Source organism: Actinia tenebrosa, unplaced genomic scaffold, assembly GCF_029948245.1.
Source record: "Actinia tenebrosa isolate PJP-AT-01 unplaced genomic scaffold, QUT_ActTen_1.0 PGA_scaffold15__27_contigs__length_11533743, whole genome shotgun sequence".
NCBI lineage: Eukaryota > Metazoa > Cnidaria > Anthozoa > Actiniaria > Actiniidae > Actinia > Actinia tenebrosa.
The window spans coordinates 3,528,459-3,544,447 of record NW_028292575.1 but is presented as its reverse complement, the minus strand read 5'-3'; the positions used below and the strand labels follow the sequence as shown (position 1 = coordinate 3,544,447).

Genomic DNA, 15,989 nt, shown 5'->3' with positions numbered 1-15,989 from the left:
GAATTTTATGCGTGCGCAGATAAATCCAATATGGCGGACCACGTGTAACAGTCAAGACGTTCTTTTTACGATATTTAAAAAAATATTTCAGGGTCAGATGTCTTTAAAAATGGACGAAAAAGATGCTACTGCTTCTGTAGACCAGAGTAGTGCCCTACAGAAGTGCATTTCGTTATTTAAATCAGCGAAGAACGACAACGAGAGGTTCGCTTCTCTGCTTTTGGTGACGAGATTAGTCAAGTCAAGTGAAGTCAATGGCGAAGAGAGACGAGTTTTATTCGATGCCATTGGATTCACGTTTATTAACAGGCTTTTGAATACTACGACTATCCTGAAGGATTGCAGTGGAGGGGTATATCAGTCCCTAGCTGTTGCTATCTTGGCTTGTTTTGCTACGGATGAAGTGTTAATTCTACATCCTCAAATGGTTGCCAAAATTCCGATGTTAAACCAAATCATTTCCAATCCGTCATCTGAGAAACCAATCGTAGACGATGCGTATCAGATTCTTGTTTCTCTTTCCTCGACATCCAAAGGTTCTGATGCTTTACTTAAGAAAGAAACTATCAAATATTTATGTGAAGTCATAAGTAAAGAAATCCTAGATTCAAATATGGCTTGGATTATGCTGCTAAATATGGCTATATTTGTTCCTAAAGAAATGTGGTTAAAGCATCCCAAGGATTTGATCAAGCTTTTAAGCTTCAGTGCTAATAAAATGAGAACACTACAAGACATGGATAAATTTGCAATATGCAAAAATATACTTGTTTTTCTTTCGCATGCTGAAACGGCAGCATTCAGAGAGGCATTGAAGTCTTTTGAAACAGATGAATGGATCGTTGATTTGTGTGTTGGACTGAGAGATATTTTACAAAGTAAAGTAACTACAGTTCAAAGAGACCCTGTTTTAATGCTAGTATCAGTGGTTACAGATTTAATGGGGTGTGGCCTCAAATGGGTCTTCCGTCATGACGCAGGGAGCAAAATTAACACTAGTGCATTTTTTATTCTTGTTGTTACTTCTGTGTCTGTTGAAATAAGAATTATATTGGATGACAACAGCACTGAAGAGATAATTGAAAAATCCACTCTCTTGACATCTTGCTACAACATCATGGAAAATGTCATAGCATACCTGATAACTGCTGACACAGAAGACGACAACCATAACCAATCGGCAGAAATGATACCCAGACTGGACCAGGGGATGATATCAAAGCTGTACACCCAAGTAACAGAAGCAATGATGTCTGTTCTAGCCTTTCTTCAACAGGGAGCTATGAATGATGAAGATGGAGAGATTTCTGAAGAGGAGCGGCAGTTGGTGATTGCATCAGCTAGAGTCCTGTGTGCCTGGTTAGCTGAGGAATCCATGGCATTAAGGAAAGAGGTGAATAAGGTGTTACCTTTTCTGGTAAGACTCGCTAAGGATACAATGGTTTCAGATACTGAAGGTGAGCTACAGAATTTATATATTTATAGTAAGTTACAGTTTATTGTACTGCTAGTAGTCTTGGTGTTGGAGGCAGCATGGTCGAGTGGTCATAGCGTTGGTCTGCTCTCGCCATATCTGGTGGTGCTGGGTTTCGAGTCAAGCTGTGACCAATAGCCGAGACTGTATTTGTCCCGATTCCTGATTAGTTCAAATTCAGTTTCTTGACCATGCTTGTGAATAGCCTACTGGTTTGCCTCCTTGCCAGTTGGGATCCTTAAAACACTTTATGTTTCTTTGATTATTTCTTCATTTTAAGTTTATTAATTTGTGGACTGCACTGTAAACTTAGCAGTTAGCAAGTGTACTCTCCACGTTAAATAAGGTTGTTTTTTTTAAATGTTATTAGCATTGTTTGTTGGTTTTCTCCTGGTCTTCATCTTGGGTTTTTCTCTATGTTCTTCAGTTTTCTTCCCTCCTTACAGTGTAACTACTGTAAGCAGGGCCACTAAGACAGCTAGATAAGAGAACCAATCAAAATGTACAGTGCAGAATGAAAACAATGCATCCCAACTTTGGTTAGTGGAGCCAATCAGAAACCTAGACAGCATGAGAATTGTAATTTGACCTTGATGTTAAGTGTAAATAACTAGATTACCTTCATCTTTTTCTTATGGGAACAAAAAGATAACTTTGCTGGGTTTTTTTTTGTTTGTGCTGCTTTCTGATTGGCTCCTTCATCCAAAGTTGGAATATATTGTTTTTTTTCTACAATTTGATTGGTTATTGCTGTCTAAGCAGTGGCCCCAGTTATAGCTGTGGCCTGTAAAAATCAAGTTGTAAATTCACCTTTTTCCATACATTGGTTCACTGATGAGAGTAATAGGCCTCTCACTAATGTGACCTGGCTTTGCTTCCCTGACTTGGTGTCTTAAGCGAGTAGAGTTGTTTGTGTTTGGTTCCTTTCTTTTTGTTTCAAAATGGCCAAATGATTTGCTGTAGTTTGAAAAAAAAAAACCTATAAAAAATCACAGTTTACCACTCCATGGTGGACAGAAAGCCTAACAGGTTTTGCAACCTAATTGATAAGGTAGCCGATAGATTGAATTGAAATTTGGAAGTTGATTTTTGTGGAGGGAGAAAAACGGAGAACCTGGAGCAACAACCGGAAACCCGGAAAACCCTCGAAGCACAGGAGAAAACCAACAAGCAACTCTACTCACATGACACTGAGATCAGCAGGACTCGAACCCAGGTCGCATTGGTGAGAGGTGGCACATAAGCAGCTCACACCACCCGTGCTTCACTAAATCACCATTATGGCTTCTGTTAATTAAATTTTTTATTTTTCAATTGACAAGGTAAAAAACAGGTGTTTTTGGCCTGACTTACATGATTATAGGAATTGTTAAAAAATAAAGTGTTCTCTTTTAGACAAAGGCACTAAAACCAAAGCTGCGAAGACAGTCACCTTTGAAGAACCAATGGAGACAGAAAGTGCAGAACAGAAACAGCCTATAGAAATGTTACCATTCATGTTGCCAGCGATGTGTCATTTTTCTGCCCACGACGAATCAAGAAAAATCCTTGTGGAGAACCACACACACCACATACTTGTCAAATACTACTCACTTCTCTGGAAACGCTTTCTCAAAGATTCAACCACAAGTGCTAACTCCAAGACATCGATGGTGACTTTGCTTGGTGTCTTGTTAAACTTTACTGTTACTGAACCAACGCTTGTGCAAGAGGATCAGAGTTTTCTTGAAATTCAAAGGCACATCGTACTTAATTTGCCTATGTTAGAACGATATTCAGAAAATGTTGTTCTAGTTGCTCATTTGGTGGTTCTTGGGCTTATGTTGACCAGACAACAAAAGGAATCTAATGATTTCTCTAATCCTGAGCTAAGGCAGTTTTTCGAATCAAGTATAAATTTCTTGAAAGAGGCAAATGGGTGCTTGCTTTCTGATGAGACGGCGAGTCCACTGAGGATTGCATGTCAGAAAGACTGGAAGAATATCAGTGAATTGTGGTTTTTGGGTGTCCAGGTGTTGAAGGCCTGTGCAACAGAGGTTCAAGGCCTTGATGTGTTGATGAAAGAAAATAGCTGGTTAGATGATGTTAAGCTTGGAGATTAGAAAACATGGTCATGGCGTTACAGTGCCAACATTTGAACCGTGAACTCTTCAATTTTCCCCCAGTTTATTAATGATTTTTACAGCCACCATTTTGGATGAATTTAAGAAAAGATTCGTCATCATTCTCTTTTGTTACGTCATCCAACATGGCCGCCGTCTCTTTTGCTATTTCATTCTCTTGAACTTTCTACTGTTTCAAACCCTCTAAGGCCCCGTCCACACTATGCCGGATAAATTTAAATCCGAATTTTTATTTATTCGGTTAGGCCTACCTTCCACACTAGTCCGGGCGAATCCGGAACAATTCTTCACCAAAAAACGAATTTTCGAAATGGAACTTATTAAATATATATTCGGATTCAAATTTATCTGGCATAGTGTGGACGGGGCCTAAAATGAAGCATTGAATTCAAATACACCGAGTGATCAAAACAAATCTTATTTCCAATCGACTGGCTCAAGGAATGATGTCCAGTATGCATTTAAATAAAAATAAATGTCAAAAAAAAACTTGAATCGTGCATTTGGTTCGAGTGGTCCTCACTATAAAAAAGATCGGTAATGATAAAAAGGTAAATTATACACCGTGAAAAGATGAAAAAACTTACTGACGTTTCGGACGCTAGTCCTTCGTCGGAGTAACTTACACTTTTGACGGTGTATAATTTACCCCTTTATCATTACTGTTTCATTAGAAACACCGACACAGCTCACACTAGTTTTTAGCTAGTTATATCTTCTTTATAAAAAAGATCATTCGCTGTGGCGACTTCTGCAATCGAAAATGTGGTAACGAAAAATCACATTACAAGTTGAAATATATGTATAGATTATGTATTATATATTTTTCAATAAAATTTACATTTCATGTCTAAGTGAGGTTGATGGATTTGAGAATGTTACATATTATTTGAATCAAGTTGTAAGTAGACATAACTAGATTAGAATGAAATAGAGTGATCACAGTAAATCCGTGAAACTGTAGTAATACTAAATAGCACATTTTTATGCAAATTCCATTGTTTTCTGTTGTTTATCTAGCACTATTTTGTACTATTTCGTAATTAGTGTTTCATGGATTTACTGTGGTCACTCTATTAAAGACTAATAGAGTGCTCACACTAAATCCGTGAAACAAATACTAATTTTTAGCACTAAATAGTGATAAACAATAGAAAACAAAGGATTCTGTATGAAATAGTACTAATTAGTACTATTTAATGTTCACGGTTTTAGTGCGTGCACTCTAACATTACAATATGATTTGGAAATATTGGTTGTATACTGTAGGCTAACCACATAAATTTGAAACTGAATCATTGATTGGCATGGAGTAAACCCGCCTTTTATTTGCCTTCAGTCATGCAGTATCATTTAATTGATCCGGTATCGATAATCCTAAAAAATAAAATAAATCTCTTTATCTACAGTAAGTGTCTAGTCGTCCTACTTAAATGACCTAGCTCTGCAAAGTCGATGTATTTGCAACTGGATTCTTTATTCTGCGAGCGACTTTCTTAGGCCCCGTCCACACGTATCCGTAAAAATTTGTATCCGGAATTTTTTTTTTTTTTTTTTTTTTTTGCCGGATACGGAATGCGTCCACACGTGTACGGGAATTTTTGTATCCGTATCCGGAAATTTTCGAAAACGGTCTCCAGAGTGGAAATTTTCGAATACGCTCCGAATACGGATACGTGTGGACGGTCGTATCCGCAAATTTTCGATTACGATGACGTAAACACGATTTTGCGCATTCTTAATAAGAAAAACTATCCGTTAAAGAGACTGTAGGCACTAGCGTGCATCAGGGCCGATCATGAAATTTCCGGATACTTGTAGAAAGTGAAAACGATTCGAATACGCTGCGTGTGGACGCGAACATTTTCGAATCCGCAAAAAAAACATTTGCGGATACCAAAATTTCCGGATACGTGTGGACGGGGCCTTAAGGATACTCACTACTAGACTGATTCCATTTTAGTTGTAGCAAGAGATTTTCATATTCTCTTGGTTGTAGTTTTTGCTCCTTTGTGGGTTGTGAAAAAAGAGCGAAAACACCGACATAAGGAATCAGTCTTGAAAGACTACATTCTTGTATTGTCTTTTTTCTCTCCAAAACCTTCTATACTTACTTATTCGCAACTAGAGTGACCACAGTAAATCCGTGAAACACTAATTACTAAATAGTACAAAATAGTGCTAGATAAACAATAGAAAACAATGGACCTTGCATAAAATTGTGCTAGTTAGTATTACTAAAGTTTCACGGATTTACTGTGGTCACTCTACTAATTTTCAATTACCCATCCATCCTTTCCTAAGAAGCAATATTAACTACACTCCTTTGCCAGAAACATTCGTATTAATTACCTCCCCCCTTCCCCTCAAAAATCTTCCAATACCTCTAGCTTGGAAGTAAATTGTATCGTTTTACTATAGACCCCTGCTTGCATGTGACGTCAAAGCAGCTCCATCTGGGTGACAAAATCAAAAGAATTTCAGTCTCCAGAGAATTGGAAAGCTATTGTTTTGTCCCCCAGATTGAGCTGCATTCCAGGGGTCTTTTTCAGTTTCAGACCATGTTGGAGTCGAGTATTTGTGTGTGTGTGTGTGTAACGGCTTGCACACGAGAAAGCACGTGAATATAATGATACTACTCAAACAAAGAATCGTATTCTCGAGTGAATAAACGTGGTCTGAAAAGGGAAAACATTTAACGCCCAAGGTTAGGTCTAAGAGCCGCTGCTCCCCTGTCTTACACAGACGTCTCGATCATATTCACGTCCAGATCTGTCTTTCTGTCTGTCCGTCAGTTTATCTTAACCGATCTGGTATTGACTGGCTGTGAAGATTGCATTCGATGATTCTCCCTCCCCCCCAAAAAAGCTATATTTCACAGCCCTCCTATACTGAAAAACATTTGCCGTGTGCCTCAGCTGTCACACTTCAAGTCTTCGCTTTTGAATGTCCATGCTTCTATCTATATATCTACTTCCGTCTGTCTGAAGAATCAGTTCTTCATTTTGCTATTATAGAGCTAACAGGTCGGTTTTCTCTCATGGATCGATGTCTACCTAGCGTACTAACTTTAACTCCTTTAACCGATGCAGCCTCTAGCAAAGACGCGAGATCGGGTAGTGAGCTTGTTCGTCTAAGACCGGGTTGTCTTTTTGGCCTCTCGTCGCTCGGCTCAATTATTTTGGGGGTTTTATTTCCTTTTCTTAACCCAAACTGCTCGCGGAACCATCGTTTAGTAAGAGGTCCTGCGGTTCGTGGTGATTGCGATAGGGTGTTTTCGGAGTCACCTCTTGATGATGATTCTTCTTGGATTGTTTGGTGGTCGGTAGCTTTGCGGCGTTGGCTTGGGCTCATATTTGGTGGCAGCGGAATTTCAAATTCTTCCATGATTTGTCATTGATTGATCTGAAAGAATCGATCAAAAATAAATATACCAATGATATATTAATGAAATAGAAATCACGTGCGTGCTGTGTGCAGTTATATAGCACGCGGGAACCTTAAAGGCACACGATTACACGGAGCAACTTGTCTTTGCGACACAAGTTGCATGAAGCATTGCAGCGTGTAACCTACAGCGCAATCTGAAAAAAAATGTTGCGAGACAAGTTGCAGCAATCGTTGCAAAAAGTAGAATTCGTTTCTACTTTTGGCAACGGTTGCGTCTCCGTTGCACCGTGTTAACACTTTTGCAATTTGTGTCGCAACGCTGCTGCGAGACAAGTTGCAGAGAAAATTGCTTCGTGTAATCGCGGCATAACGAAAAATACGAGAGAAGTGTTAGTTGAGGGATGACGCGTATAGCTATAGCGAGTGCTTCTCATCACTCCTCGAGTGTTCTGCAATTAATGTTCTTAATAACTGCAAAACTAGCACAGTAAGTTTTTTGTATTTCATTTATAAAATGAAAAGTTGGAGAGTGCGCAATCAGAAAGCGAGGTTTATAAAAAGGGGAGAGGGTCTATAGAGGGAAAGATCAACGTGCGTCATTATCCTATCACAGAACTTGAGAAGCCATTTGACTGTTGCTGACGTTAAATTTAAATTTGTGACGTAAGAAAATCTAATATCAGCGTTCTTCCCCAAAGAATGGTAAAAGGAAAAATATTAGAACACACATTCCATATATGATCAGTGGAAACCCCCCCCCCCCCCTCCCCCCAAATTACACGCTATAGGATGTTTTCAGTAGATTTTTGTCACGTCCGTGGTTATTGAATCGCACGGAAGATCAGTAATGGAAAACCATTTTAGTGCTGTGGTGTGTACGTGCTGTAAACCAGTTTCTAGTCGTATGTAAATTAAATATTTAAGACTTTGAAAGAGATGATTTTACTATAAAAGTCCTTCATATATTAAGGTTTTTATATAGAATTGTTCTTGTCGCAGTGGAGCTAATCGGACACAAATGGGTTGGTTTATGCTAACTATTTGTTTCACTATATATTCGAAATCGTATCTTATCGCGAAACAAATTTGATGAGAAGATGATGATGACGGTTCGAACGATGTAGAAAATGTAGTCTGAGAAAACAGACATCCTTTCTCTTCCCAACTCGAGTTGAATGCTGCTTGACAAAATATAAAACGGACAACTTGTATTGGATAGTTATACTACTGATAACTGGATATGATTGTTAAGACTCGGAATTTTTTCTGAGTCTTTCAATTTACAGCTGCACTAAGTTGCTTCACATACTGCGAGGATCAGCTCAGTTTGATGTGACAATATGACAATGATCGATGATGGTGATAATGATGGAATTGGAATAATGATGTGCTAATGTCCAAAATGTCCATATATAGTTTATTTTGGGTACTAGTGCAGGTCAAAACAGCATCGATCATAGCGAATGATCGATGTACACTGACAGCTGAGTTAGATCACGTGAAAAAATCGAAGGCAATACAGTTCACTGATCCAGCCTGATCTTGATCTGGAGTTTATGGACCAACTTCCAACAGAATAAAAAAACTTGAAAAATTCCGATATGCTCATCTTTAATTCACTCAATTTTGGCGAAACAGCTTTTTTTACTAAATGATTATTTATTAAAATTGAGAAATATTTGGTTAGTTAATAAAACAGCATCTGTTAGAGTTGGGTAAATTTAATATTTCTAAGCCTGGAAGGCATAAAGATACGACAAATTTTAGTGTTTTGAAAAGACAGTTTTTTTTTTGTTGCAAGAAGACTTGTTTTGTTTTTTGTTTTTTGTTAAAGCCCATCACATGCAGTGCGCCGGAGACATATTTAAAATTGTATCGTCTAAATATGCAGAAAAATATCAAGAGAATTATAAATAATTCACTATATTTGGTTAAATCTTACCTTCAGTGCAATATTGTTATGGAAAAGCCGTTTTATTCTGTTTGTTTTAGGATTTTTCTTATCGGATTTATAGTAACACAGTGTTGATGAGATCAAACTGTACAGTTTGAAGCACGTCAAAACACGACTCGCCAGGAAATGGAATCCTAATATCTCTAGCTCCTCGAGTAATATCCCTCAAAACAACGTTGTTTTCAATCTAAATAGTCTACTGTTACTCCAATCTATTGTAAACACAAATTTACCGAAAAACTAAGCTTTAAAATATGCCGCCTTTCTAAAAAGGTACCTATCTAAGACTAAGCGGAAATTCACAAGACATTGATTATGATGGTATTGGTCTTTAATCTATTAAGAACTCACGTAGTGGAATTTCTAGAACATTTTAAAATCTCGTTTTTAAGATGTTTCTTAAGTGCAAAAAATATGCAAATTACTTTTTTTAGGGAAAAACATTTTTGCACGCACTTTTTCGTCGAAATTTTTACAATTTTTTCAACGCGTTTCTCCTTGCAAAACCGACATTACACATTTTTAAAAATGTTTTCCCACGGTATTTTTTTTTTGTAGAGGGTACGTGCAGTAAGGCACGGTTCTACCTACATTTTCTTTTTAATTCTTAGACTGAATTAACTGAAACGTAATCTGTGAAAGATTCACTGTCTAGTTTCGAAGGGGGAACTTTGGGATTCACTCTTTCCTGTACAGACGAAGTAAAATTAGAACTTAATTAAAACATTACCAGGCGACTTACCAGGCAGCTTTCTTTAAAATTTGAACGGTATGCTGTGTCATTTTATTTCCACCTCATGGGGTTTCCAAGATTTTTTTCTAAGGTATTTCGAAAACAGTAAACAAGCCGCAGTGGTATAAAATCTAGATTAATCACACCGGTTCCTGGAAAGATATTTTCCCCCATTAAGCTGCCTTTCTGTTCCGAACGAACAGAAAATCATAAACCAGAGTTATGTTACGCTACGCACGTACACACAATAAGAGAGCTTTTCAATATTCAAGATGGAAGAACTCAAGATAAATCTTCAGAAAATGCAAAATGCCTAAGTATTGTCGACATTCTAAAATGCATTGGAAAATCTGATTTGAAATAAAACGATATTTCTGACTCCCAGAATTTAAGGTTTCAGAGCATTACTAATTACTAATTTTATCTTTAATTTTAAGAGACGTTTGGCAGATTTTTCTGCAATTTAAAACTACTGTAGGGAATCGACCTTGAATAATTTCAAAACATTGGTTTTTATGTAATCAGATAGTTCACTTACTGATCAAGAGAAGGATCTCTTAGTGTTTACCTTGTTTTTGGTAGAATTACATATATTTTTCCAGTCAGCAATCGTTATCTTTGCCAGAATAACGTTTTTTCTAGTTGGATTAAACCTTGATGGTTTGATTCAGCGAGATTTCATGGCCAGAACTGAATGTTTTTCCTTTCAAGTTACCTGATGTCTCGAAACCATTGAGTAACACCTGCCACTCAAATAACTCCCAACATGTCGTCTTCAGTGCTCGCACATAATCCAAGGCAAGTTGATTAAATAGAATAAGATTATTTTGACTCCCAGCCACTAATATAGCTACAGCAATACAATGCGTAGGTTTAAATGTGATTTTTTTCCGGATTTGTAATGGCTTTCAAAGTAAACAATCGTATCTAGTCATTCGGAATGTAGTTCTTTTTAAAATTAATTTACTCTATTAAAAAAAAACCAGCGACTCGAGGCCAACCAGAAAACCATTAGTAATTCATTAACAGTTCATTAGTACAAAACCAAAGTACTTTTGTTCTGAAAATAAGATTATAATTATTGTTAGGAAAAAATTAATAAAATTCGAAATAACGTCAACAAGATTTACTGTTAAGGAATTAGTACTTGCAGTTTTCATAGAATTCCTTATAGAACGAGGCATAAGATTGGATGAAATAATAGCAAGATTCCACTCGAAAAATCGGCGAAACAAACTTGGAAGATATATCTACATATTTTTTTTGGGATTCAATCGAGATGGGGGATGAGAGGTTAGGGCAGGGAGGGCGGAGAGGGGATGGGTGGGGTGAGGGCAAAATATCCCCCCTCCCACCCCCCAAAAAACATCGAACAAGGTCTTAAGCCACCCTAAAAAGATAATTGAGCAGCAAGCTTTTTAAAATGGAAGCTATGTTGGAAATTGGATTTTTCAAAATTTTCTGGGAAGCATGCTCCCAATCCCCTCTAGAATAAAACTGGGCTCACGGCCCATTTCTTGTCACGGTATATATACATTTCATGATTGACTAACATCAAGAGAAAATGAAATAAGAGAAGGAATCCCCGTGCCCCATCATGTGCACACTTTGATGCTATTTTTAGAATCATTGATGCTATTTTTAACTCGTTACCATACCCGCGCGATAATCATGCTTCCATTTAATGCCTCGTTTTAGGACACGAAAAGCACCATATTTCGCTACGTCCACAACAAAAACACAGGCTTTGTTTACTGCAAGACTGGAAGCCGTCTACCCTCAAGAAATCAACCAATCGGGTTCTTCTCTCAAAATATTTCCAAGCTAAAAATAGCATCAAACTGTGCACATGATAGTTACAAGCCTATATAGGTAGGATTCCTTCTCTTAGTTCATATTCTCTTGCTAACATCATTCTTTTATAAATGCCGAAAAATACAATAGTTTTGAATCATATTTGGCGTGTGGGGGTAGTTGAGTGTCATGTTTTGGTTTGTGTATATCACCCGAGGCTACCCTCGAGAGTTTTCGATTTTCCTCTGAAAACGGCGTCCAGAGAAGCCGGATTGTGATACTCATTTGGGGATTGCTTCTCGAGAATAATGGTTTTGTTAATTCTGTTAAGGTGATAGCGTGGCTTAGTTATCTCTCCAAAGTCCTGCAAAAGAAAGTTTCAACTGGAAGCATTTTTCGGCAAAATACTTGGCAAAGAGTTCGACCGTTCGACGGCCGTTTTTTCTGAGTGTCGTTTCCTACTTTGTCCTCTTTAGTGTGTGGTGGGGAAGCGTCATCTAAACCCAAACGAAATGAGCTTTAATTAAGCCATGGGGCTGTTCAATATATCAACAACACACGGTGGGAGTTTTATTTGATTTTAATTATCTTAAAGCGTAAAAATGAGGATTCAAAAATACCCATATGATACCCATATAATCTTTGTCTGTCTGTCTGTCTCTCGATCGATTCAGTTATTCAACACTAACGGTAAGCCTGGGCTACCTGTGGTTAAAAAGGGGGAAAACATTACGAGTTTTAAGGGAGAGGGGGAAGGGGGGGGGGAGTTCCGCACAGCAAAAACATTTTTTGCGTCTTGGAAGCAAAATTTGTTGCACGCAGCAATGTAATTTCGCATTTGGCTAAACTGGGGAACATTGAGGAAACATGCGCGTGGTAAACATGTTTCCTCATTTAGCCAGGGCCTAACGACGTCTGCGAAGTAGGCTTGGTTAGCCTCGATTTCATGCAGAATATTCATGTATATATGTATAAACCAACACGGCCGCCGGGTTTTGTTGTTGATGTTGTTGTTGTTGTTGTTGTTGTTGTTATTCCACTCCCTTGGGAATGATTGAAAACCAGCAATTGTTGAAATTGTTCGAATTGTTAACTTTGTCGTTGGTATTTGTGAATATTTAGACAGTGATGCGAGGCTAAGACTGAATAAATAAGTCTGTGATCAAAAAATCACAGCGGTAATTTGGAACGTGACTCGAAAATGGTCTGATCTGTTCTTTCTCATGTTCAGGTTCTTCGTTCCCATCTTTCAACTGTTGTGCAGTGCAATGCTTCATCTATGGCTTGATAATTACATAAAGCAGTTAAGCTAAATCATTTGTTTTGGTATAACATTTTCTTTGCTTGTGGATCAGGGAATGTATAACAATAGAACGTTTTCTCAAGGTTGCGTGCGCATCCGACTTGACGGGCCACAAAACTGAAAAACGCAAATTCAGTAAAATTGAGAAGACAGTTTTATATTCAAAGAGGAGACTAATTGATTTTATGAATTCTTATCGGAAAAAAAAACGTTCATAGCAATGCATGATAGTACAGTTTTCGTATGACTATGAAAAGCTCAGTGCCGTGCCGTGACCGTGATGTTTTTAGAATTTTTTTAGAATTTTAATTGGCTGATTGGTCTGGCGTATCCCTAGACGTGTCAAGAACGTGTTCGTGCCGTGAGCTTTTCACAGTCATGCGCGAAAACAGCTGTTATACCCGTCACTTGTATCGTGGCCCGTCCAGTTCCTTAAATTTGGATGCGCACGCAGCCTTGAGAAAACGGTCAACTGGTTTTCCACGTGCCCCACCATTTAACTGCTATGCGGCCCGGGGTAGAGTGCAATGCTTCCTCTATGACTTGATAATTACATAAGGTGGGTAAGATGCATCATTTGTGTTGGTATAACTTCGTCTTCCTTGTGGATCAGGGCACTTAAAACAAGAATTACTCCCCTTGCCCCACCATTCAACTGCTATGCAGTCCTTCATTTCCTATGCACAGTTGCTTACACTCTTCCTTTGTTTTCTGCGGCTGCAAAAGCACTCTTCCACTGCCACACATATAAGGTGTATGTTCTGTCCAACTGTATGCAACTGATGAGAACAAAATAAAAACAATAAGGTCATTAAAATGGCATAATAATTGCCCTGACACAATGCACCTTCATCATCTGCGGCCATATTTATTCTCATGAGAATAAAAAACCCTATTTTTCCCAAGCATAAATTAATTCTCAAGCGCTTGAATTTGAGGCGCGTGGTGGAATCTATATTGTTCAATCCAACATGGCTGCCGCGTGAATAAGGCCCATTATCGAAGGCCACCCATCCACCCACTTGACGATAATCTCTATTATGCATTTAGATTGCTAAGTCTCCAAAATCTAAGGGACTCCATCATATCCACCCCAGTATTTCAAATATTTAAAAAAAAATCTCAATGGCTTGGCGCCTGATCATCGGGTAATAAGAAATAGAGGTTTTAGTTTGTCACACGTGCAAAAACTACGAACTTTCAAGGAGGGTTTGCAGGTGGTTTAACGTCTTTAACCGTTGACTGACAACCGTCCCTTTCACAGTTCCCTGCGCCATCTTGAAAGGTAGCCGTACCTTTGCATCGAAGCGAGATGAACGTTGAGCTTGCAATGATAGAGACCTTTTTTAACACCGTTGGGCACTTATTCACGTCTCTATCATTGCAAGCTCATTCGTGTCGCTTCGATGCAAAGGCACGGCTTCCTTTCAAGATACCTTTTAAAGTTCAATGGCACACCGTAGTATAGTCTGTAAATCAAATAAAGAGCTGGACTATAAACTTATAAAAGCGCGATAACGAACATGTACAAGCGATCGATCTAATATTTTGCGGCTTTAATGTATCATAAGTCTATTTGTATAGAAAATCGCACGAATCTCGAGTACGATTCGCCGGAATTTATAGGTACGAGTGATGTTTGGAAGTTTTCAAAATTGGACTCGTCCAATTTGAGAAGAACTTTCAAAACATCAGGAGTATCTATAAATTCGGAATTGTATGAGAAGATCGTACGATTTTTTCTTTATGATACACTCAACAATATTGATCGAGCAACTTATTGAGACTCTACAGAGTACAATTTGGGATTTAATTGTCACTCCTCTTGTCCAATCAGAATCGAGTAATTTTGTTGAGTGTATTATAATATCGATAAAACAGGTTTTGCACCATCACGCGACAACAGCCATGTTAAGCCCCGTTTACACTGGCGATTTTTGCGGCAATTTTTGCTGCGATTTTTGTGGCTATTTTCGGGAATATGAAATCTTTTGTCTCATCCTTCAAAAGAGATATTCGTCTAGGGAAATCTTGGTATCCTGAAAAAACTTTACAAGTAAATTCTTTACCTTTATTTTCTATTTACGAAATCGAAAAAAAATCGCAGCAAAAATCGCCGCAAAAATTGCTAGTGTAAACGGGGCTATAGATGGCAGGAACAATACAATTGTTTTTAAATGAGAACATATTCAATTCCCGAGAGCAAAGGGATTTTATTGTCCAAGCTGCCGTCACGTAATGGTGCATAAGTTCTATGAGCACATACCAGGGCTGCAAGTACGACCATCGCCATCATATCCAATGTTGCACACACATCTGTAGGAGCCAGCGGTGTTTTCACATCTTGCGTTGCTGTGGCATCCATGAGACCCAAGGCACTCATTGATATCTGTTCATTGAAAAATAGACGTGACACGTTAAACGCGTCGACCTCCAAGGATATTTTGACACAGACAAAGTTAATTGGGACTGTGACTGGAACAGAAAAAAAAGAAGAGACAAGAAAGGGAAACAAAACTTTTAAATTAAAAATTAGTGCAACTTTTCAATTATTGATAATACTCCAAAAAAAGGTTTCGCAATGAAAACTTGGTGCTTTCCTATGCATACTTTTTTGTCACCCTTCTCATTGATCGTCTTTTTTGTCCTCTTCGAGAAAAATATATTGCCGCATAGCTTTCATACCATTTTGGCACTTTTTCCCGGTGTATCCAGGTGTACACTGACAGCGATAATCTCTTCTGTCGTATTTAACATTACATGTACCTCCATGAAGACACGGTTCCTTCTCACACGGGTTCTACGTAAAATAATACGAATGATTAATCTCCATTTTTGAGCAATTTCTTACTCAGACAGCAGTAGAAGGATTCTCAAAATTTCAGTTTTAAATCCAGGTACTTTTAGATCTTGATTTTGCCCTTTTTTCCTACTACGGAACAAGACAACCGAACTAGCTAAAATTATTATTAGAATTATTATTATTATTATTTACCACCGTAATCGTAAACATTTTCTAGCGAGATAGTAAAGAATTCTAACTAAAGGTAGGTTTCGACCGTTGCTATTGCGCATCCTTTTCGCGCATCTCGTTTATATCTTACTTTGACTACCTTTCCGTGATCCGAAAATTTTTTTGTTGTAATTTTATGCATGGGCGTCCTTCCAAATATGTTAAGAATTGCCTGACCTTAGTGGTCGGCTTTGTTTCAAAATTA

General features: G+C 38.0%; 1 protein-coding gene and 1 long non-coding RNA gene across 2 annotated transcripts; one reads left to right on the top strand and one right to left on the bottom strand.

Annotated features, from left to right (window-relative positions):
• The first annotated feature begins 29 nt into the window (after positions 1 to 29).
• LOC116291764 (neurochondrin) lies at positions 30 to 4,451 on the top strand. The gene is made up of 2 exons (XM_031698972.2): positions 30 to 1,457; positions 2,870 to 4,451. Exons 1-2 carry the CDS (start codon positions 98 to 100, stop codon positions 3,574 to 3,576), a joined length of 2,067 nt encoding a protein of 688 aa, XP_031554832.2. The 5' UTR covers positions 30 to 97; the 3' UTR covers positions 3,577 to 4,451.
• Positions 4,452 to 4,894: 443 nt separating this feature from the next.
• On the bottom strand, positions 4,895 to 10,592 carry LOC116291762 (uncharacterized). Its single transcript, XR_004196611.2, has 2 exons — positions 10,243 to 10,592; positions 4,895 to 7,002 (listed from the first exon to the last, which is right to left on the bottom strand). It is a non-coding gene; the product is annotated as an uncharacterized LOC116291762 (long non-coding RNA).
• Positions 10,593 to 15,989: the final 5,397 nt, after the last annotated feature.

Coding starts and splice junctions, on each gene's coding strand:
- LOC116291764 (XM_031698972.2), top strand. CDS start 98: ATGTCTTTAAAAATGGACGAAAAAGATGCTACTGCTTCTGTAGACCAG. Junction 1,458..2,869: donor AATGGTTTCAGATACTGAAG/GTGAGCTACAGA, acceptor GTTCTCTTTTAG/ACAAAGGCACTAAAACCAAA.